Raw genomic sequence first — 23399 nt, 5'->3', positions numbered from 1 at the left:
ATATTATATATATATTATAGATTTTTATAATATATTACAAATATGTAAACGTTTCATATTCTATTTGTTTTATTTTCATACTATATTTATATTAATAATATACAGAACTACAGATTTTATTTATTCAATGTTTATTGTCGTATCCAATAGCGTTAGCGAGGAGAGTACCCAAGCACCCTTACTTTTGTAAATGGAGAAAAAATCAAATAAGTACAGGAAAATTATTTGAATGTAGCAAATGCACTTTTACGCATGTATATACAGTACAATTTATTCTTCATTCACAATCCTAGTAGCTATATGTGATATAAGGGTAAATGTAGATTTGCACGTTCTAATTCGCCCCTCTAAAATTAGTTCCAGTTACGTTACTGAAAGTATCATTATTCCTTTATCGAAAGAATAATATTCCTATAAATAATAATTAATTTGAAGAATATTACAATATTTATACACATTTTTCCATTTTATCTGTACTGTAGAAAAGGAAGAAAATAGATTAATCATTTATTATCGTTTATTCAGTTATTTAAAGTGAAATTATTCTATTTATTTGATTAAAGAATTAGAAAAATAACCGAAATAAAAGGTTTATTAAAGTAATTATGCTCATAACGACGTTATTAAGATTTCAAATTGTATAATAGACAATAAAGCATTGAAATTTTCGCTGACACTTGTTTAAACTTAAAAGGAACGTCAAAGAATCTATATTATATAAAGTTTGTAAGGATTCTACTATGATATTTCAGCTACATCAGAGATATTCTGAAGAGAATACTGTTGCTAAGCAACTATGGATGTTGGAGAATTAAATGTTATCTCGTTTCACAAACTCAGACATAATAAAGGATTAACAAATGACGATATCCAAATTATGCGCAAACAATATTTGATAGATTATTATTGATGTTTTAGTAAATCTCTTCCTCTAGAATCTAAAACTGGGATAAGCGTTATTGTAATTACAGTTTGTAATGTACTCAATTATTAAGGGAAGTATAATTAATAAATTTTCGACGAAATGCGATGAGAATCGATTAAAACTCATTAATGAAATTCATATATTTAATAATAATATTAATAAAGGGNTGTTGTAAAATAGATTAAATAAACAGTGTATATATTTATATATACAAAAAAAGATTAAGTCTACATTTAAAATGAACTCCAAAGTAATCACATCACATAAAAGAAAGTGAAACGTCGAAAGAGGAGAAAAAAGTATTTTAAGTTGGAAGATTGCTTTTAGACACGAGTCGAAAGGAAAATAAGACAAAAGAAAGAAGCAATTTCCTACAACTCACCTGCAACAAAGAAGTTTTGGAAAAGTTCACAAAAATTCTTCAGACTTTTCTTAGAAGTGTCGAAGCGAAATTGTTTTTCACTTTTAAGGAAATTCGCTATCATTTCTAAAATTGAACTTTACGCTTGATTTTGCTTTAACATTATACTCTCAAAGGAGAATATTGTAACTGAATATTTTTGAAATAATTTTATCGAAGTGTAATTTTATGGAGATTGCTTTCTCATTCACCTAGCTGATTTTCCTATTGACCTTTCTCTGTTTCAAAGCAGTAAAAAAAATGTCAGGCAATAAAAGACGATGGGATAGATATCAAACAGAGAATCTAACCAGGATTCTCTAGTGATGGGTCACGACTTATACGAGTTCATTCGCCATTTTGGTATTTATAAAAATTAGTTATAGAAGGAAATTAATCTTTTAGAAAAATCATAAATTCTATTTTTTATATTTCAAACTGCTTAAAAAATTATCTTTTTCTTTGTTAATTTCATAAAGTTATTTTATTTTAAAGTCTTGAATAATTGTAAACAATCGAACATTTTGGTTATTCTCTGGAACTGGATTTTGAACTGAATCCGTAGAATTTTATTGAAGGATATAGCGAAGGAGAGAGACATCCGTTACTTTATTTATTTTCTTAGTTGAGGATACTAAGCAATCTTTAAAAATATATAAGCCGATTGTGAGTCTCTTTCAGAAAGGATACCTTTCAAATCAATGTAGAAAACATAGCTTAAGAAACATCGATAGACACTCGAAAATTTTCGAGAAAAGCCACTCCTTCATTTTTTTCTTTTATAGTTTACGATTTTCTCTTTCCTTTCTGTTACTCGCCATTGTGCTTGAAAGTAAGTTTATATCAACTAAAAAAATTGTTATAAAAGTGAATGATAAAGCATCGACCTATTTTTCCATATATGTAAGGATCCATGACATCATAAAATACTGTATAGGAAATTATCATCGGGCAATTAGGATAAAGTTTTCCTGTTTGATTTGTCTATGTCTAGAAGTTACAATTCATATTTTCCTATTGAAATACATAAAAAAAGTAAATAAAATGTATGAAGTTCTAACAGCAAACTGCACGGCATTTGAAGCATTATTTATCTTTATGATGAAACTAATTAAACAACAAAATGTATAGTACATGCAAACACAGTAAAAATTCGTTTATAAATTCAACATTATAGTACATATTTAACTACAAATATTTAAAAAAGTCTATTGTAAGAAATCTATAATCATCCGTACTATAGAAACCACTTAATATTTATAAATTTCAAGAAGAAATTTAATTAATATGAGAAGAAACAACTATTTCGTGTACAATCCGCATGTGATATAAGAATTTGAATTTATGTTTCATTAAGAAAAATAAAAATTTTTCTAATATATTTAAATTTTATTTTTGACTTTTAAATATCTTATTTGTGAAAATATACAGTTAAATTATATTTTTAAAATGCAAGTTTAAATAAAATATTTCTTCAGTAAAAAATTTTATGACTCTAAATTTTCCAATAATATAATGATAATATATTAGTATTTTAACACTGAATTTTCATTACATTTTGTGAATTAGTAACTATTTCGAATGGTAATCGCATTGTTTCATTATTAACTCTTATAATTTATAACTTAGATGAATTTTGAGTCTCCATTCTTAATGAAACTTATAATTTAAGTTTAATTTTCATTGGTAGAACGTGTAGAAATTAAGTGTTAATTAATATAATCTAAATTTATTTTCTTATAACAAATTCCTATAATTGCTTAAAGTATTGATGAATCGGATCAAGACTGTAGTTTGGCTTTTATCGACCGTATTTTAACTCATCAACGTTAAAGGTCAGATTTTCTATTAATTATTTAACAGAATGTTTCGATATATTGCAAGTTTATAATGAATTTTATTTGAATTTATTCGTTTAGAAATATTATTAAAAAGCTTTTTCCTTCGTAAACTTTATTGTAAAATAGTTCTCGCTCATGTAATTACTGTAACAATAAATTCTAAGTTGTATTTCAGGAACTTCTACAATTGCCATTCCAATAATTAAATAAAAATTGCTCGAAATTGCATGAATTTTTGTATTTGTTAATTGGTTATGAAAAGTATTTCCATATTTTTTGTTAAAGTAAAATGTTTTTGATTTTATTGGTAGTTGAGTGAAGCCAAGAATCTACATACAAACAGCGACGTGCCCAAGGAGCCAAAATTCCAAAATTGTTACATGGGCGAACTAATAAATTTAGAGAAAACTGTCATATATGAGAAAGAGAAAATATATTAATATAAAGTGTTTACATTTGAAACGGGCTAATGAAAGGCTTACCCCAAGGCGCCATATTTCAGTTTACCCCTGGTGCCAAATTTTGTAGCCACGGCCTTGCATACAAAGATGCATAATTCTGTATTTTGTCTTCAAAATAAACTTTGTAAATTAATAATAAATTGATTGGAAACAATTCTCAATTGTTTTATATACTAAAAGTTTGTAAAATAATATGCAATAAAGTGTTATTTAATACATTAAACGCTACAAAAAAAGATTAAGTCTACATTTAAAATGAACTCCAAAGTAATCACATCACATAAAAGAAAGTGAAACGTCGAAAGAGGAGAAAAAAGTATTTTAAGTTGGAAGATTGCTTTTAGACACGAGTCGAAAGGAAAATAAGACAAAAGAAAGAAGCAATTTCCTACAACTCACCTGCAACAAAGAAGTTTTGGAAAAGTTCACAAAAATTCTTCAGACTTTTCTTAGAAGTGTCGAAGCGAAATTGTTTTTCACTTTTAAGGAAATTCGCTATCATTTCTAAAATTGAACTTTACGCTTGATTTTGCTTTAACATTATACTCTCAAAGGAGAATATTGTAACTGAATATTTTTGAAATAATTTTATCGAAGTGTAATTTTATGGAGATTGCTTTCTCATTCACCTAGCTGATTTTCCTATTGACCTTTCTCTGTTTCAAAGCAGTAAAAAAAATGTCAGGCAATAAAAGACGATGGGATAGATATCAAACAGAGAATCTAACCAGGATTCTCTAGTGATGGGTCACGACTTATACGAGTTCATTCGCCATTTTGGTATTTATAAAAATTAGTTATAGAAGGAAATTAATCTTTTAGAAAAATCATAAATTCTATTTTTTATATTTCAAACTGCTTAAAAAATTATCTTTTTCTTTGTTAATTTCATAAAGTTATTTTATTTTAAAGTCTTGAATAATTGTAAACAATCGAACATTTTGGTTATTCTCTGGAACTGGATTTTGAACTGAATCCGTAGAATTTTATTGAAGGATATAGCGAAGGAGAGAGACATCCGTTACTTTATTTATTTTCTTAGTTGAGGATACTAAGCAATCTTTAAAAATATATAAGCCGATTGTGAGTCTCTTTCAGAAAGGATACCTTTCAAATCAATGTAGAAAACATAGCTTAAGAAACATCGATAGACACTCGAAAATTTTCGAGAAAAGCCACTCCTTCATTTTTTTCTTTTATAGTTTACGATTTTCTCTTTCCTTTCTGTTACTCGCCATTGTGCTTGAAAGTAAGTTTATATCAACTAAAAAAATTGTTATAAAAGTGAATGATAAAGCATCGACCTATTTTTCCATATATGTAAGGATCCATGACATCATAAAATACTGTATAGGAAATTATCATCGGGCAATTAGGATAAAGTTTTCCTGTTTGATTTGTCTATGTCTAGAAGTTACAATTCATATTTTCCTATTGAAATACATAAAAAAAGTAAATAAAATGTATGAAGTTCTAACAGCAAACTGCACGGCATTTGAAGCATTATTTATCTTTATGATGAAACTAATTAAACAACAAAATGTATAGTACATGCAAACACAGTAAAAATTCGTTTATAAATTCAACATTATAGTACATATTTAACTACAAATATTTAAAAAAGTCTATTGTAAGAAATCTATAATCATCCGTACTATAGAAACCACTTAATATTTATAAATTTCAAGAAGAAATTTAATTAATATGAGAAGAAACAACTATTTCGTGTACAATCCGCATGTGATATAAGANGAATGGAACAATGTTATTTTATTTTGAGTAAAATCAGAACTTTTAGCTTGAGGAAACTCTTGAACAAATTTTCAAATATTTAATTATCGAATTCTTTGAAAAGTGTTTGAATCTTATTTTGATTACTGAATTCTTCAAAGCTACACTTCGTAAATTCGAATTATATAGGCCTACATTAATGTTTCTCAACCAATAAGCCCTGGGCTACACGAAAGGCTGAATAATGTCACAATCTTTCAAAACAGTTATCTAACTAAAAACACTAAAAAATATTACTCTAATCCTTATACAAATGTTTAAAAAATGAGTTGCAATTAATACACAGCCATACTTTAAACTAAGTACCTCATTTAACTCACGCTACGTGTATAGAATCAACAACAAATTAGGAAATAAGTCATTATAAAAGTCTGAATTTACTTACTAAATTTATCCATATATTAAATTTTGAAAAGTTATATTTATTAAAGTTTTAAAATAACATTGAATTAGTATTATTAACAAAGTTATAATTAAAATTTTCTTAAATAAAATATTTCTTCAGTAAAAAATTTTATGACTCTAAATTTTCCAATAATATAATGATAATATATTAGTATTTTAACACTGAATTTTCATTACATTTTGTGAATTAGTAACTATTTCGAATGGTAATCGCATTGTTTCATTATTAACTCTTATAATTTATAACTTAGATGAATTTTGAGTCTCCATTCTTAATGAAACTTATAATTTAAGTTTAATTTTCATTGGTAGAACGTGTAGAAATTAAGTGTTAATTAATATAATCTAAATTTATTTTCTTATAACAAATTCCTATAATTGCTTAAAGTATTGATGAATCGGATCAAGACTGTAGTTTGGCTTTTATCGACCGTATTTTAACTCATCAACGTTAAAGGTCAGATTTTCTATTAATTATTTAACAGAATGTTTCGATATATTGCAAGTTTATAATGAATTTTATTTGAATTTATTCGTTTAGAAATATTATTAAAAAGCTTTTTCCTTCGTAAACTTTATTGTAAAATAGTTCTCGCTCATGTAATTACTGTAACAATAAATTCTAAGTTGTATTTCAGGAACTTCTACAATTGCCATTCCAATAATTAAATAAAAATTGCTCGAAATTGCATGAATTTTTGTATTTGTTAATTGGTTATGAAAAGTATTTCCATATTTTTTGTTAAAGTAAAATGTTTTTGATTTTATTGGTAGTTGAGTGAAGCCAAGAATCTACATACAAACAGCGACGTGCCCAAGGAGCCAAAATTCCAAAATTGTTACATGGGCGAACTAATAAATTTAGAGAAAACTGTCATATATGAGAAAGAGAAAATATATTAATATAAAGTGTTTACATTTGAAACGGGCTAATGAAAGGCTTACCCCAAGGCGCCATATTTCAGTTTACCCCTGGTGCCAAATTTTGTAGCCACGGCCTTGCATACAAAGATGCATAATTCTGTATTTTGTCTTCAAAATAAACTTTGTAAATTAATAATAAATTGATTGGAAACAATTCTCAATTGTTTTATATACTAAAAGTTTGTAAAATAATATGCAATAAAGTGTTATTTAATACATTAAACGCGATATAATCTTACTAAATGTTTAATTTAAGTATTTCCAAATTTTCAATACATTTGAGAATTGTAATCATAATTTTTTTAGATACTTATTATACATAATATAAATTATACTTACTTTGTTAATACAATTATTATTATTTTAATTGTTTATTAAATTTTATTTATGGGTGATTAAGAAGAATGAACACCATTACAATTTCCAATTTACTAATTATAAGTAGGAAAAAAACTAACACTTTTAGTATAATAGGCTAAATTGAAAATATTGATCTGAATTTAATAAAACAAAAGTAATATAATAAATTAATACGTAATTAGTTCCAACTCTTCTTTCTTGCAAATAATATAACTAACATAAAAGTATTCTTCAATTATTATTATTATTAGTTTTAATTAAGAATTTTACTTTTTATTTAAAAAACAAATTAATGATAAGCAAATATTTGAATGACCATTCAAAAACACGAAAAAACATGGGATACAAACCCACGACTCTTGATTATACGGTGCGCGCGCGCGCGCCTCAGCACCAGTCATATACTCAGTGGCGCGTTATAGCTTCAGGGGCCCCAGACAAATTTGAATTAGGGACTTCATATATAGTGTTCACTTCAGACATTTTTCTTTTGGAGAAATTTTTTCGAAATATTTTCTTATAAAATATTGGTTCAGGGCCCCTATTTGTGGAGCCCCATGCAATTGCCCTTTTCGCTCATAGGATAACGTGCCACTGCATACACTGACTTTACATAGAAAGTTAGGAAAGAATTTAAGTAGGAAACATTGCATTCCAAAGATGACAAGTGTGTTTAATAATAAAAATCTAAAGAAATGAATAATTTTATAAGAAAAATCGGGTAAACTTACCGCCGCTTTAACCATCGTCACTTCCGCATTTCCGGGCAAAAGAACAGGCTCTCTCTCTCCCTCGGCGGCAGCTGCTGCAGCAGCGCACCTTTGCCGATGTTGTTCAGCAATTTTAGCCATTTGTTGTTGTCTAGTTTTTCGCATAGATATTCGTTTACCCAAGTAACCAACGGCAGCATATTCTAATAATGAGGCAAAAACCATTATAAAACAGGTGCCCAAGTAAACGTCAATGCTCTTGATGTAGGAGATCTTCGGCAGAGCAGCATTTGTGCTTGACATCAGGGTTGTCATCGTTAGCACTGTAGTGACACCCAAGGCCACACGAGCAGGAGTGGCATTACGGTGTAGCCAGAACGACACCCAGCTGATGATAACTATTAGGCCGGCAGGAATATAGATCTGAATGAGGTAGTAACCCATGCTCCGTACAAACTGGATCTCACACACAAGACGGGAATAGTTACCTGTAATAATTTATTAATTAAATAATTTTTAAAATTGGTGCGAAAGTATTTAATAATTTTTTTTAATTTACATTGTTTACCCTCTTTCGTACAGATATTATTGAGCATATTTAAAATAGAATATAAATAATTGTTTATACTTTATACTAATTATACTGTTACAAATTGATATTTAAATTTAAAATTATCTACTTTACAATATGTTAAGAAATAATCATGGTATAATATTTATGGTGTTTGCTACTGTCGTCAAAATTGTCATCAATGAATCATTCCTTTGTTATGAATTTTTAAATGTAAATTTAGAAGTGACTTATTAAAATAAAATATTAAAATTCTTGCAAATCAACATTTTTATTGGTTTAACACAGGTAAACACATTTATTTATCCGTATTTATTTACCATTTCGTGATAGGTACTATACGTGTACCACGATTCTTATATTTAGTAAACAATGTAAGTTATATAATATACTACACTTATTATTTATTATTTTTTCCATGTTTATGTGTACAATAAATACAAAACTCCATCAAAGAATAAACATTTTCGTCGTTGCAACTTTAACAGGAAATTAATATTTGTTCATCAAATATTTAATAAACAACCTATACAGGTTTAGATAAATATTATTTATAATAACAGATATGAACTTATATTACATAATCTGTAGCATCTCATAAAATTCTTTTAACCAAAGTAAATCATGAGAATAAGTAAACACAATGTTTGCTTGACCATTAAGCATCCATCCCAAGTGTAAAAATATTAAAAAAGAATTTCACCACGATTACTACTTGATGTTAAATATTTATAACTAAGTTATCTGGGAAGAAATTTATTTCGGAACTAGCCATTTTTTTTATAGAAAATTCTCCAAAGAAACTTTTATTACATATGTTTAATCAAATACAGGCCTTCTAAAGCTCTTTGTTCATTATCTTTTTACTACTATCCAAATTATAATTTATTTTGCATTTACATTTACTTATTTATCTTTAGGAAAATAAAAAATCCAAGCCTTAATCCAATAAATTTTTATATTTATTATTTTGTACGATAGATAAATGGTTAAAACGTAGCGAATTCTCAGGTTTTATATACATAATTTTAAAGTGAAAATTTCATTCTTCGTACCTAAAAATAGATTTTTGTGATTCTGGAAAAGTCTAGAAATTTTTATAACTCTTCACTCTAGCAATTTAGCATTAAAAAATAAAAAAAAGAGAGGAAAAAGTTAGAATCGACTATTGAATAATTTTTTAGCCGTTAAAAAACTCTTTTTTATAAACTTTTCTGAAGTGATTTATTTTATATTTTGAGTTTTTCAAGGTCGCTACGATATTTAGAAACCATTTTCGTGTATATTTTCTGCATGTTTTTGAATATTCAAAATATATAAATTAATTTATTCGAACCTTTAAATATATTTTATTTCATTTTTTGTTGTATGTGTTCTTATAAGTATAGAACAGAGCAAAGATTTATATCTTATATTGTTTTAAAATAAGAATTCGGTAATTATATATTATTCAATGTTTTAAAAATAGCTGAATGTATTTTATTTATTATATTATAANATTTCTAATATAATAATATCTATTATTGAATGAAACATAATTATAGATCTTATAAATAATAAATTTTAATAATAATTTTTATAAATATAATTTTGCATTTAAAAATTAAAATAAATAAATCATAAATTACAGGTTAGTTAAATGCAGCTTTTGATAAAACAAAATACTTACTTAACTAAAAATAGAATTTTTTATTGAGAAAACATCTAAATTAAATTTAAGTCTTATGTAATGCAACGTTAGAACAAAGAAATTATAGTTTTAGAATTAAAATAGAGATGCAGAAATCGGAAATTTATTATATTAAAACCTATATAAAGTATATCCAAAATACACAATCCATAAGTGAAAGGTAACTATCTAGAAAACAATTTCTATATTAATTTTATAAAATAATTTATTCTGAATTGTACGTTAACGTGAATTTATATATTTATTCATTTTCCGAATTTTATAAGTGTGCGAACAAGGCACTAGTCTCATATTTTAAAAATTAGACGTATTCTAATATAATGTTTTCATCTTGAAATTTTTGGTCCAGCTTTCCAACGGCTAATATAGTTTAAAAATTACAGATATTCTTTTGATTGGTTAAAGCGTAAAACACGTGAGAAATATTCGGGTTAGAAAGTTGCGATTGGTCGAATTTACTTTTTAATCATCATATGATTAGAATTACTTGATCGAGCGTTAAACCAACCAAAACACTTGTAAGAACTTAGATCATTTTCGTATACTGTAATTCGAATTTTTAGAACTCTGTAGTTAAAATATTTCTCTAAAAAGTTATTACGCTTTGTTAGATTTTTTTTTACTCTTTCCGCTCTGTGGGCATTAAGAGAACGTTTTTCATGACCATCGTGAGTTAGGCTGAACCCACAATGAGGCTGACCGGGTGATGAGGGATAAAGTCTACAGCCCAGGAAAATTCCTAGGTATTTTGTCACCTGGATTTGAACCCGGAACCACTAAAGAGATAGTTTATCTCTTTAGGGGTTCCTTTAGTTAACCTATCGCATTATGCTCAAAATATAACATCAAATTACTATAATTTTCAAATATTTGAAAATGTCTGTTCACTCTAATCATTTCAAATTTTGGTATTATTTTCTATAGGCCTAAACCCGATATAGGAATATAAACTATTTTGCCTAATAAAAATTCCAAAAATAATTTGTGAATAAGATTCTTGTAAATTTGAAGATACATTTTTAAGCCATTTCAAAAGTTTAACAACGAACATACAATAGAAATAATATTAAGCAGCATTTTGAATTTTGATAATTAACTGACGTGTAAATTGTTGGAGGTTTCGAGTAAACTTTATAAGAATTATTTATAAAATAAAAATGTATGATAAAAATTATATCGTTTCAGCAAGTACTGTAACTTACATACTAAATATCAGCGCATTTGACTGTTAGTTGTAAGCTATATAAAAATTTTATAGCACTTAAATTATTGCGCAAGTACTTTGATAGCCTTTCATTAACGTCTTCATTAAGTAAATGCGAAAATTGGAAGCGCAAGTGAAGTAATTTCAACTGTAGTGCTTCGTAAAATTCCCTTTTTTATAGTAAGTTAGATTGCTTAGTTAATAACGTTGCGGTGATAGTTAAGTGTAATTAATTATAAATTATATTAAAAACGTTAAAAATTAATTTTTATAAATGTTCATATTTATTTATTGTGTCAAATTTACCCTTATTTAGATCCTGATATTTAATTTTCGCTTTCTTAGTATTAAAAAAAAATGTAAATTTTAAATCCGAATTTTAAAAATGTATAAAAAATAGGCCATACAAATTTACACATTTAATGACCGTATCATTATGGCCTTAACGAAAATACCAGAAAATCTTATTGGAGCAAAGATTCTAAGTCGAGCTATTTTCAAGAAACTTCATACTTTTTAACATATTTAAGTTCGTATTCGGTGGGAAAAAATCATGAAAATATAATTCACACGCAATAGAAAATTCAAATATAATAAATTTTTATATTGTGAAAGAAGGAGCAATAGGACCAATTTCCATATTCCTGATAAGTCGAATTCCTTGGGAATCTCAAAAAATAATAAATTTAGTTGTTCGGGATCAATATTCGTATAGAATATCGGAAGAGAGAAGAAACTTTTCTTCCTCTTTCTCCTTTTATCTAATATACGGATTATGTGTGATGAAATATTTATAATACGTTATATATTCTAGCTTACCTCCATATTATATTATTTAAAAAGAATTCAATATATACAGAAAATAAGATAATTTAAAATCAGGGGGAAGAAAAAAAAATACCGTAGAAAAGTTAAATTTTGTCCATTATGCTTCATTTAATTTTACTTTTACTTGATCTACATTAATTAATTTCGAAAGTTTGTTCTCTTAAAATTAAGTATTAGTATAGGCTCAGTATGTCATTGTTACATCAAAATTATTTCTAGTTAAAATTAATGATCCATAATTAGTTGGATCTACAAGAAAGAGATGCAAATCAATTCGGCACAGGTTAAAGTAAGGGAATAATAAATGTTTACCTGTAGAGAGGATAACTTCCTTCGACTCCCTACGATGTCCCAACACTTTGAACTGGGGAAGTTCAACGTCCTTGGACATACCAACGGAACTCTCCCCGTCGGCCCATTTATACCTGATGTCATTCATTGTGTAGCCAACTGTAGAAAGATAAATTGGATCCGAGTCAATGACTTTGAATCACCTCTAACAAGAGTAAATACTTTAATACGTGTAGTTTGTAACAGAAAATTTCCAGACAAACCATAAATTAATCGTAAAATTGTTCGTGTTGACAATTCCTTTATAATCGTTAAAAATTCTTTCATTTAAAGTAATCCCCATTTACACGGTTTAATTTCATTAATTAAAATATAATAATAATATGTTTTATAAAACTTTGTAAAGATGATTTATGTCCTCGATATAACATTACTCTAACACACTTAAAATAAATCTAATTATATATATTTACAATATCATATATGGTTTATTTACACGTAGAAATAATATATTATAATGTTACTTATGTATTTGTAAATATATATAAAATATAATTAAAAGTAGAAAACTAATTAATAAAATTCATATCGTTCGTTTAATATAGGGGAGACCGGGGCAACTTCGGCATGCGGGGCAAGTTTGTCAAGCGCTTTTTTATAAAAACAAATTAAAAGGAAACTTTGGTTATAGGTTAGGCAGTTGAGTTTTATTGGTGGCTTGTTGAGTGTAGTGTTTTTATTGTTCTCCAACAAGCGTAGTTGAATTATCAAGCAAATTTTCATTTTCGTTCAATTCCATATAATATTTTTTTTCCATTTATATTGAATTGGCAGGTTTTGTTATAATTCCATGATAACGAAAGTTACTTTTCCTGTTAGAAGGATGTAACTTCAACTTATTCACGTGGCCAGATCGTGGCTTGGCATTCTGTTCTCAGGGTTGTACTTAATGTTTCGAAATCATGACTAGCGGGGTAAGATCGGCAACATAAAGCCACATTAGAAGCAAAGGATAAAAATCAAACAGATGATAAATGAAAACATGTTTGCATTTGTTATTCATGTATATATGTCTTTGAACTTGCATTTCGTTGTAATAATATTAAATGGGTGTTGGATTTGTATTTCTTTGTTTTAATAGTGAATTCCAACTTATACATTGTTAATAACATAATTTTATATACGTGCCTATCTTGCCCCATTACTGTTGCCCCTATACCAGGGGCAACTTTAATAAAAATAATTAAAATAATTACAACTTTACAAAAAGAGAGAAGTTGCCGATCTTGCCCCTATACCCGGGGCAACTTCGTCAATTTCTCTCTTCTTGTAAAGTTGTAATTATTTTAATTATTTTTATTTCCAAACTGATTTTAACCAGTTCTATAGTAAGGTAACATTCCAATAGACAATATGCAAAGCTTTTTTTTCAGTTTACAGCAGTATTTATTACACAAAATTTAAGTAAAGCTTAACATGCCGATCTTGCCCCGGTCTCCCCTAATTAATTAATTAATATAATAAATAAGAAATATATTAATAAACAATGTATTTATAACAGTCTTTTCTAAGTTAAATTTTTCATTTTATGTTTAATAACGTTTCGCTTAATATTTATCAAATTTGATTGTTACACATTCGACAATAATAGACTTTCACAAAATTTCATTTATGTTAACTGCATATAAACCATTTTAAAAATGTACCATTATAAAACATTATTTACCTACAAGTTCAATTAATTAACAATATGGATTCATCCAATTGCCAATTGTAAATGCGTTTTCTCTTAATGTAAAATTCCATTTAACAAACGACTTCTGATGAACAACGTTGTTTATTTGAGAAGAAGCACAGTTTAAGTAAAATCTTCAATCAAGGAAACTTTCCTTTGGACCAGAAAAAGAGAAAAAAAAGAAGAATAAAATAGCCTCGTTTTCTGGAATGTTTCATTAAACTAATTCCTCTTTGACATTCCAACATATATTACAACAGAATACGTGGCAATTTTAAGAGTTACTCACTAAATCTTTTCTACAACTCTACTTATTCACACTCTTAACTTATCTTTATTGTAAAATATATTAAATTTTTCAAATCTTTACTTTAATTTTATCAACTTCGCCTTGCAAAAGTTGACATCTTTACAAGAAAAGAAAAAAAGAAAAAAAAAGTATTTTCTTGTCAATCGCTACGCTGAAGTTACATAAATTTACAAGTGCTTTATAACCAAATTAAAAATAATAATAGTTTCTATAATTAATACTTAAAAACAAAAATTAAAATTAAAATTACATTTTGAATACACATTATTCATTAAATTAAATTAAATTAAATGAGTATTTAAAAATAGTTTAATTTATAAAAATAAATATAACTTTTAAAATAATATATTATTATATTGAAGAAGAAATGATTATTATTTTGAAAAGTATAATTTCTTAATCGTTTAATTTATTAATTAACGGTTGAAAGAATTATTAATAGAATAGAATTCAAATATTTTGGTAAATTTCCGAATATTTTGATATACATATTGCGGTGTAAGGTAGAGTGAATTTAATAATTAATGTACTGTACATGACTTATGCATTATCATAGCCTACAGTATCGTCAAATTCTGTTTATGACAGAATTTGGTACTGGTTAGCGATAGGGATATCATATTTTTCCTCCGGGAAATTTTTCTTTAGAATATTTTACGAATACAAAATAAGTTTTTTTATTCATATATAAAAATTTTAATTTTCTTTCTCGAATATATATATTTTTTAAATTCTAAAAGTAATATTTTAAAACAGAGTTATAATGTTAACAGATAAGAGAAAAACCCTTTATAAATATAACATTTGCAGTTTAAAAAAATGTACATAATTTTAAATTAGGTAAAATGAAATAAATAATTCGTATGACGTAAAATATTTTAAAACAAATCTAATTTATTAAGTTTAAAGTATGTCTTAATGAAAAATAACTTTGATTCAACTGAATTGTTTTATTCTCACTGATGCATTATGAATAGAATTTGTCGTAATAATTTTGATGTATTTTGATATTATCTCAAATTCTCATATTTATTATTTTTGTATTATGTTATAAATCTATTTATAATATAAATTATTACACACTTTAATAAATATTTATTAATTTATTATGTCTATATATTTTTTCCTCACATATAGTTGTGCATTCTAGCGTTGTACTAGTAGAAAATATATTAAATATTTTCGTATTATTGGATTTAAGAACAAATATAAACTATTTTATCTGTATTTTAATTAGATTTCACTATTTTTCTCCGAATTTCATGTTTTCTACTTTGATTTCAAATTTCTCAAAGAGAATGAATGAAACAACATTATTCGATATAATGTGAAATGTATCAAGAATAAGAAATTGTTTAGAATAAAATTCTTGATTTAGGACTCTATTTTGTAAAAATAAATTTTTTTAATTATAAAAATATAAACAATTTACATATAGTTTAAACTAATTCAAGAGTAAAAAATTAAAATAACTAATTCATTATAAATTGGATAAGTTATAAATAATTAATTGATTCTAACCGTATTTCGAAGCAATTTTTCTAACAATATTAACGATAATTGAATTTTTTATTTTTCAAATTAATTATTGATGTAAATTTTTTTCCTGCAGCAAACCCACATAAAGATAACATTACAAGCTAATATATCTTACAAGTTAGTTGAAAAATCTTATAGTTAAAAAGTTTTCCTGCAAGTAAAAATTTTTATTTATTAAAAACAGAAGTTTTAGAGTAAATAATTTATATATTTACTCTAAAACTTCAAAATAATAAACCATTATTTATGATGCGACTCTTTTTCTGTTGCCATATCTCTTACCAAAAAAGAAAAATTGCTGCAAAAATATGGAATTATATTTAGAATATTTCTAAAAAGTAAATAATTTAATACATAAAAATAAGTATGTTTTTAATATTTCTAATATATTAAATCATCATTAAAATGTTTATCGTGACTGCAACATATACGAATTCATGACAAATATAGCATTTACTTGTATATACACGTATATTTTAGCTACAAAAGCATCATAAAAATTAGAAACGATTGCAATAAAGATAAAAGCTGATGCTGGAAAAAATTGTCAGACAAAATATAGCTAACATTTTTACTTACTACGCTATTAATTATATCAGAGTACTTATATAGAACTTTATATTTCGGTAAATGGTTCTTATATCCATTAGACAAACAGTGTTAAGCTTAGTCTAAATATAATGACAAAGAAAGTACACAAATAAATAAAATTATAATATTAATGAGTTTCTTCTAAATCTAAAATGCTTTTCAATCAGTACATTTAGTTTATCCATCAAAATTATCCTTCAAATGTCTTTAGAAAAGCATAGAAAATAGTTAACGAGATAGTAAAAAGCAGGTTTTTTTTATTTTAAGTGCTTTGTTGGAAATATATTTAAATTAAATTAACATAACAAATAAAATTCTAAAGCTTAATAAGTTAATTGGAGTATTATTTAACTATAGTAAAAGATTAAACAATTTAAGTGCTACTTTTTTTAGGTGGCAAGTCTGATAAAATGTAAATCTGGAGTATTCTGCACAATTTATCGTTAAAGAAAAATAAAGATAAAATACAAAACAATTAGCTAATTATTGAAGAAGAATTCAAATTTGAATTACGTTTTAAACTGTTAAAATTGAAAGGAAAAAAAAGGAAATTAAAAGTAATTATAGAGACAAATTTCGTTTCTTACACATTTGAATACCGTTTTCTAAAATGTAAATTTACTAGAAAACTTTACGTTTATACACCTGGGTTTAATTCTTTTAGTGTCATTTTTATTACATTGTCAGTAAATGTTAAAAAAATTCAGGTCAAGCTTATGAAAGAAAAAAATTTGCATCTATTTTATTTCCACTTCAAACTCATTTGAAAGTCAACATATTTGATACAAGTATATCAACTAGGAATCTGTAAATCTCTGATTTAAGCAATTTACTGAAAAGGATTTAGCAAAATTCTTTGTAAGAATGATTTCAAGTAGGAACCAATTTAAATCCTCCCGTTAAAATCTATATATGTATATGAAATTATATATTATAAACAGGGACAGAATTACAAATAAGCTAAACAAGTTGTAGCTTAGGGCATCGCAATCATATTTTTAAATGTATCATTATCTGGTGAAGGAAAAGGGTCTGCAATATGTTAGATTTGTTATGGCCGTAAGCTATAAGTCCTAAATCATAAAAATTTGAAAAATTTATTAATAAAAATTTATCGATTTAACTGGAAAACAATTCTTAAACTCTTTATCTCGTTAGTATGTTTCTAAATTAGAAATATCTTCCATTATTTTACTAAAGAGAGACGTTATATAAAATGGACATTTCGTAAATAAATTTTACTCATCTAAACTTTAATATCTAAACCGAATTAAAAAAATGAAAATATTAAAAAAGTATCTGTTGTAATATACTAGGTAAAGAAAAAATTTTTTTTGAAAAAATCTTATGCTATTTTCCTGTCAAAACCATCTGCTTTTCCACTCTTGATTTCTTAACAAAACTAAAGCTTGTCACTTATTATTAAGTTCTTAAATAAATGATTTTATAACGCACTTGTTCTTTGTAACTGAATGAATTATATGTTAAATAGAAAAATTAGCATTAATTTGCAATGCATATTATTAAGAGAGTTTATTATTCATTAAAAATAATAACAATATTTAACTTTCCATCTCAATTTTGAATAATTTGCTTAGATAATACTTATATTTTGAATTAAAAAACCTCAGCAAAGTGTTTTTTCTCCTAATGAAGTAATTATCATAAATTACTTTTTCCAAGAACAACTTTAACAAAGAATATTTTTGAGAATTGATTACAGGCACATATTTTGCAAGGTTTCTTAATAAAACATATGGTGTATAACCAGAAAATTCTAGAAATCAATAAAATAATTGATGGACTTTATGCCCTTGAAGGAGAATTTCCAATTCGTTATTTTATTCTGCCAATAAATGCCATTTTAAAATTATAACTTCTCTGTTTTGTATCTCAAAACAAAAATCGTTTTCTATATTATAAAGTCATTTGCTTGATTAATTTTGTAAAATTCTCAAATAAAAAAAATATTGTTTATTTTACGATAATTGTTTATTCATAATTTAAATAACATAATTGTATAATACAAAATAATAATTTTGATTAATATCATGACAAACGACTTTCTTATTAATGTATGTATATAATTAAACGTTAAATATAATACATGAATATGTTTAATTGCACACAAAACTATGGAAATATTTGCTTATAACTAGAATCTAAATATATTTATATAGATATTTTGCAGTGTATCCACATATACATTCCGTCTTGATGTTTCTGTTACATATGATAAGTGCACTAAGTTATAATAGTTATTATGGATAATATTTATTGACTAATAGCTAATAGTATGATACTTATCTATAGTAGATGGACTATCCACAATCATAAAAAATATCTGGAATATATTTTATCCTAAGTCATTCTTATAAATGACCTAAGATCGAATCTGCTCCGGATCAATTTTTTAAATAATTCTGGAATAAAATTTGATCCTTTTCTTGATTTGATAATAAATCTGGTTAATTTATAACGATTGATTTTTTCCTGTTAGTTTTTTAAAAGAGTAAAAAAAATATATAGGATAAAAAGAAATTGGTAAATAAATTTTCTCATGTTCTTTAATTTTTCTTAATATTTTATGATTAATTTTGGTAATTTTCTTTGCTTGTTTACTACTAAATGAATAAATATTTATTCAAAAATATTAAACAAAGATTATAAATAACAAATTAGGACATTCTAATATTGATGAACAAAGAATTGTCTTAGAAGCAACTTTTACCAAAGTATTTTATGTAATATAAATTTGAATTTTTATTCAGATAAAAAGATATGTTAAATATTTATAAAGGTTTATATTAAAAATAAGAATAATGTTGTTTTTATCGCTTTATTCTATGATATTTCATTTTATAGATTGCAAAATGAATATTTATAAAAGAAATAATAATATTATATATGTATAAAACATATATTCGCGATCATATATTTTTAAAATACAAGTTGTAGCTATTTTTAGATAAACAAAACACAGTAACTATTATTAATGTAATATTTTTAGTATTTTTCCAACGGTTTTACAAAATTTTATTATAAAAGAAACATATGTGCACTTGTTCTTTCTCTTATACGACTTGCATTTCGCTGTATTGTTAGTTTTAAAAATCGATTTATAGAAGCTAACTTACTCAAATTCAATCTATTTAAAATAACAGAAGTTTTATCTTTATCTCCTTAGAGACTTCTCTATTTTAAGCCAAAAGCATTCGAGACATTTTGAGAGAAATCGAATCTTTTATTCATAAACAAACACAAAAATCTTACATCCGAAGAAATAAAATATTTTTCTGAAAATTTTAAATTTAATTTTTATATTCTATTTAATTTAATTTTGAATATAAAAGAATATTACATAAACATCTAATTTTTTCTAACTCATTTTATTTTATTTTTTCTACAAGAAATGTGTAAATGTGTAATAAATTTGTACACTAATAAATGAAATAAAAAAAAAATTAATTCATATTTTAGTTTATCGAATTGGGAATTTAACTTATTCATTTTCTTTCTTTTTTATATTAAAGTTATCGTAAATAATTTGTAACAATTTTTGCAATAAAACTATTGAAATGATGAATTCTTCATTATCGAGCTGCTAGAGAAAATAAAGAATTCGAAATTTCCAAAGACTTTATTGTTTCATGCGACTTTATATATCGCTGAAGCGAATTAAATATTCAATTGAAGTGATATTTGAAATGTTTAATTTACAATGTTTCCAGGGCAAAAAATAAAAAAAGGAGAGCGACATATTGTTAATGGATTTTCAACTGAAATCACAGAAGACGGCTCCTTAATGTCGTAGTCAATATAAAGTCTTTTGTGTCTTTGTCAAACAGATAAATATTCTTCATTCACAATAAAGGCTGCAATTTATTATGAATGGCTACTTTCAAAGTTTACTTATATCTAAATCCCACACAAATAAATATTTTGCAGAATTGTTTTCAACAAAATTCTAAGAATAAAGACAAATATACTTTATTATTTTGGAATTTTGTATTCAATTCGTACAGATATCAAATATGCAATTGTGTTCGGATCAGATTCTGAGCAATTTATAGGAAAATCACATATGGAAACACGCTGCTCTATCCAAGTACAAATACAAATATACGAAAACCTTCAATTTAACATCATAAATTTAGTTCAAAGAAAAAACCTTCATAATAAATTGATATAAAGTTTGGATTATTTTGCTAAATTGAACTTTTATTTTCTGGCTTTATTTTCTTTTCTCTAACTATAAACGATGGTAGCACAACTCGACTTTGATGTTATCAATCCAATTAGCTGTCACCTCATACTACACTTGTTTTCCTAAAATATAGCTTTAGTGACAATAGAACTGATAGTAAGTGAATGTACAGAGAAAAGATAAGATTAAACATATTTATAACTGAATTTTTTTTACTAGTAAGCATGTTACTAATCTTATGAAATTCTACAATTTCAGTAAATAAAGTTCTTAAAATATTATAAAATTATTCTTTGTAGCAGCTTCGATACGCCAATAATTTATTTTTAATTTAAAATTATAAATAATAAACATTATTCAACAAATTTTTAGAGAGTTTTAGAATTTTTCCGTAATTATTTCATTTTTTTAATATTAATTTCGAAGTAAAATTATTTATTTTCTTATTGTTTTTCGAAATCATTTATTTATTTTTTATTAAATATAAAAAATTTAATGGCTTTAATTATTATTTTTATTCATTTATAAATCGAGTTTGCATATAAAATATAATAAAAGTTTGGTGGAATATTTACTTAAACAGTAGAGTTAAAAATTGTTTTGGTAATGATATACCACTTTATCAAATCGTATTATATGGGTGGAGTAAAATAAATCCCTTTTGGTTCCACCCATGTTATGCATAAATAATTCCTTAAATAATTTCAAAAACATTAAATCCTCTAAACAGTTGGAATTAAATCAAAGCGAGATAAATTAACATAACATGAATAATTTAAAGAAAATCTAAGAACAATTTTAATTAAATATTCCGATGAAATGAATAGAATATTTTGATTAAATTTAGAAAATCTTTTACTTCTTTTTTTAATTTTAGTAGAAACAATAATCAATTTTAAGTTTAAAACTTACTAAAATAATATTCAAATACTTTACAATTAATCCGAATTTTAAAGATTATTAACATTTTATAAAATTAAGTCTACGTATATATTATAGAATTTTACATAGAACACATAAAAAATCGAATTTCTTTACACGAATTTAAAATAAATCAACAATTTATCTTAAAGAAATTTTTAGCTGTGCTATTCTAAACCAATACAGAGAGAGCCCTTTGTAGATTACAAGTATTCGTTCCACTGATTGGCTGAAAGAAGAAGTTCAAAATTTTGAATTTCTTTTTTCAGCCAATCACTGGAACATTTGTGCCTATTTTCTGATTGCAAGGCTAGGAGTATGAATCTTGTTACAACTAATCGAAATAATTTTAAATTCTAAAGATAATTCTGAAGATAAAATTCTAAATTTTAACGAAATTTAGAATTTTCATAGTGATGTATTCATTTATTATTAGAATTTTCATAGTGCTTCATTTGAATTGAATTTCAGAAGTTTATTATAAAAAATTATTATACTTGTACCGGTACATGGAAAATAAAATATAATTTAATACTATTGATCTTTTATTTATCTTCACGATACTGTTCTTGCTATCATAAAGACAACTTTTAAAAAATGGCAACATTCTTGCTGGACTTACCTGGCATAATTTTTTTTCATCCCTAATTATTGCTACCATTAACTTTAAGATTGGTTCGGGAGATATAACACGAATGGGGCTATATTTCCCAAACCAATCGCCCGATTTTCCTGAAAATTTCTGGAAATATTTTCCCCTAATACACAAATGTCTTTGCAAAATTTAAGGAATTTTTGGCAACAGGCTCAGAAGTTATTAAGCTTCAAACTGGGAAAACAAAATCGTGTCTCCCACACACTACTACATACTACATACATACAGAAAAAGCCCAATTTTCTGTACTTCTCGACGTTTTAAGATCCCTTGAATGGAAAAATGTAAAAATCTTGAAAGTCTTTTTTTTACCGAGCGCCATACTTTCCCTTTTTTATGTAACAGGAAGAAAAGTAAAAAATTATTGACATAACAGTATATTTACAATTAAAATTGTACAAAAAAGTTAAGCTAAACTCTAAAATAATTTATAGCAAAATGAAATCTAATAATAAATCAAACATTAAATACGAATTAAACTGAATCAGAATCAAAGAAATCAGATAACGTTTTTAAGATTTAAAAATTAAAAAATTGTAGAAGGTGAGAGTGATTCAAAATATTGGAAATGCTATTATGAAAGAAAATATTAATAAAACTTGTCAATAAAGTGAAAGTTAGATGTAATTTTACTGGATAATTTACAGTAACAATTTAAAATAAGAACTGTATCTTTAACGATTATATTGATTAAGTAATTTTTAAATTACAGTTTACATCGTAAGAAATTTAATGGAATATCGTTAATTTTAATTCTCATTAACTTAAAACATTTAGCTTTTAACAAGTTTAACTCGTAAAAAAAGTTTTTTTAATACTTTAATTTCTAAATTGCAAGGAAATTATTTAGGAATATTTTATAAAATAATAATTATTTTAAATTTATTTCTTATAAATAAATTAAATTAACAATAAGTTAATGAAATTTTAATTTTTAGATTGTTATCAAATCAATAAATTCTATCGATAATAATTTAAGACGTTCTTAGAAATTTTAATAAATAAATCAAAACTAATTTCTAAAAATTTACTACTTAAAT

The 23399-nt window shown here is 25.1% G+C and overlaps 1 protein-coding gene across 1 annotated transcript in view; it reads right to left on the bottom strand.

The window, feature by feature from the left end:
* The window catches only part of LOC111622513 (gamma-aminobutyric acid receptor subunit beta-like), a 117705-nt gene that overhangs the window by 16988 nt on the left and 77318 nt on the right, over nucleotides 1-23399 (bottom strand). Inside the window, exons 6-7 of the mRNA XM_023364917.1 lie at nucleotides 12423-12560; nucleotides 7839-8305 (exon numbers count right to left, since the gene is read on the bottom strand). Of these exons, the coding sequence (XP_023220685.1) occupies nucleotides 7839-8305; nucleotides 12423-12560 (605 nt within the window). The remainder of the gene's footprint in view (nucleotides 1-7838; nucleotides 8306-12422; nucleotides 12561-23399) is intronic.

The sequence above is a fragment of the Centruroides sculpturatus genome, unplaced genomic scaffold (assembly GCF_000671375.1).
Source record: "Centruroides sculpturatus isolate CEXI.00-Female unplaced genomic scaffold, Cexi_2.0 scaffold23, whole genome shotgun sequence".
NCBI classification, from domain to species: Eukaryota; Metazoa; Arthropoda; class Arachnida; order Scorpiones; family Buthidae; genus Centruroides; species Centruroides sculpturatus.
Note: the sequence above shows the minus strand (reverse complement) of the source record. Positions and strands in the feature narration are given on the sequence as shown.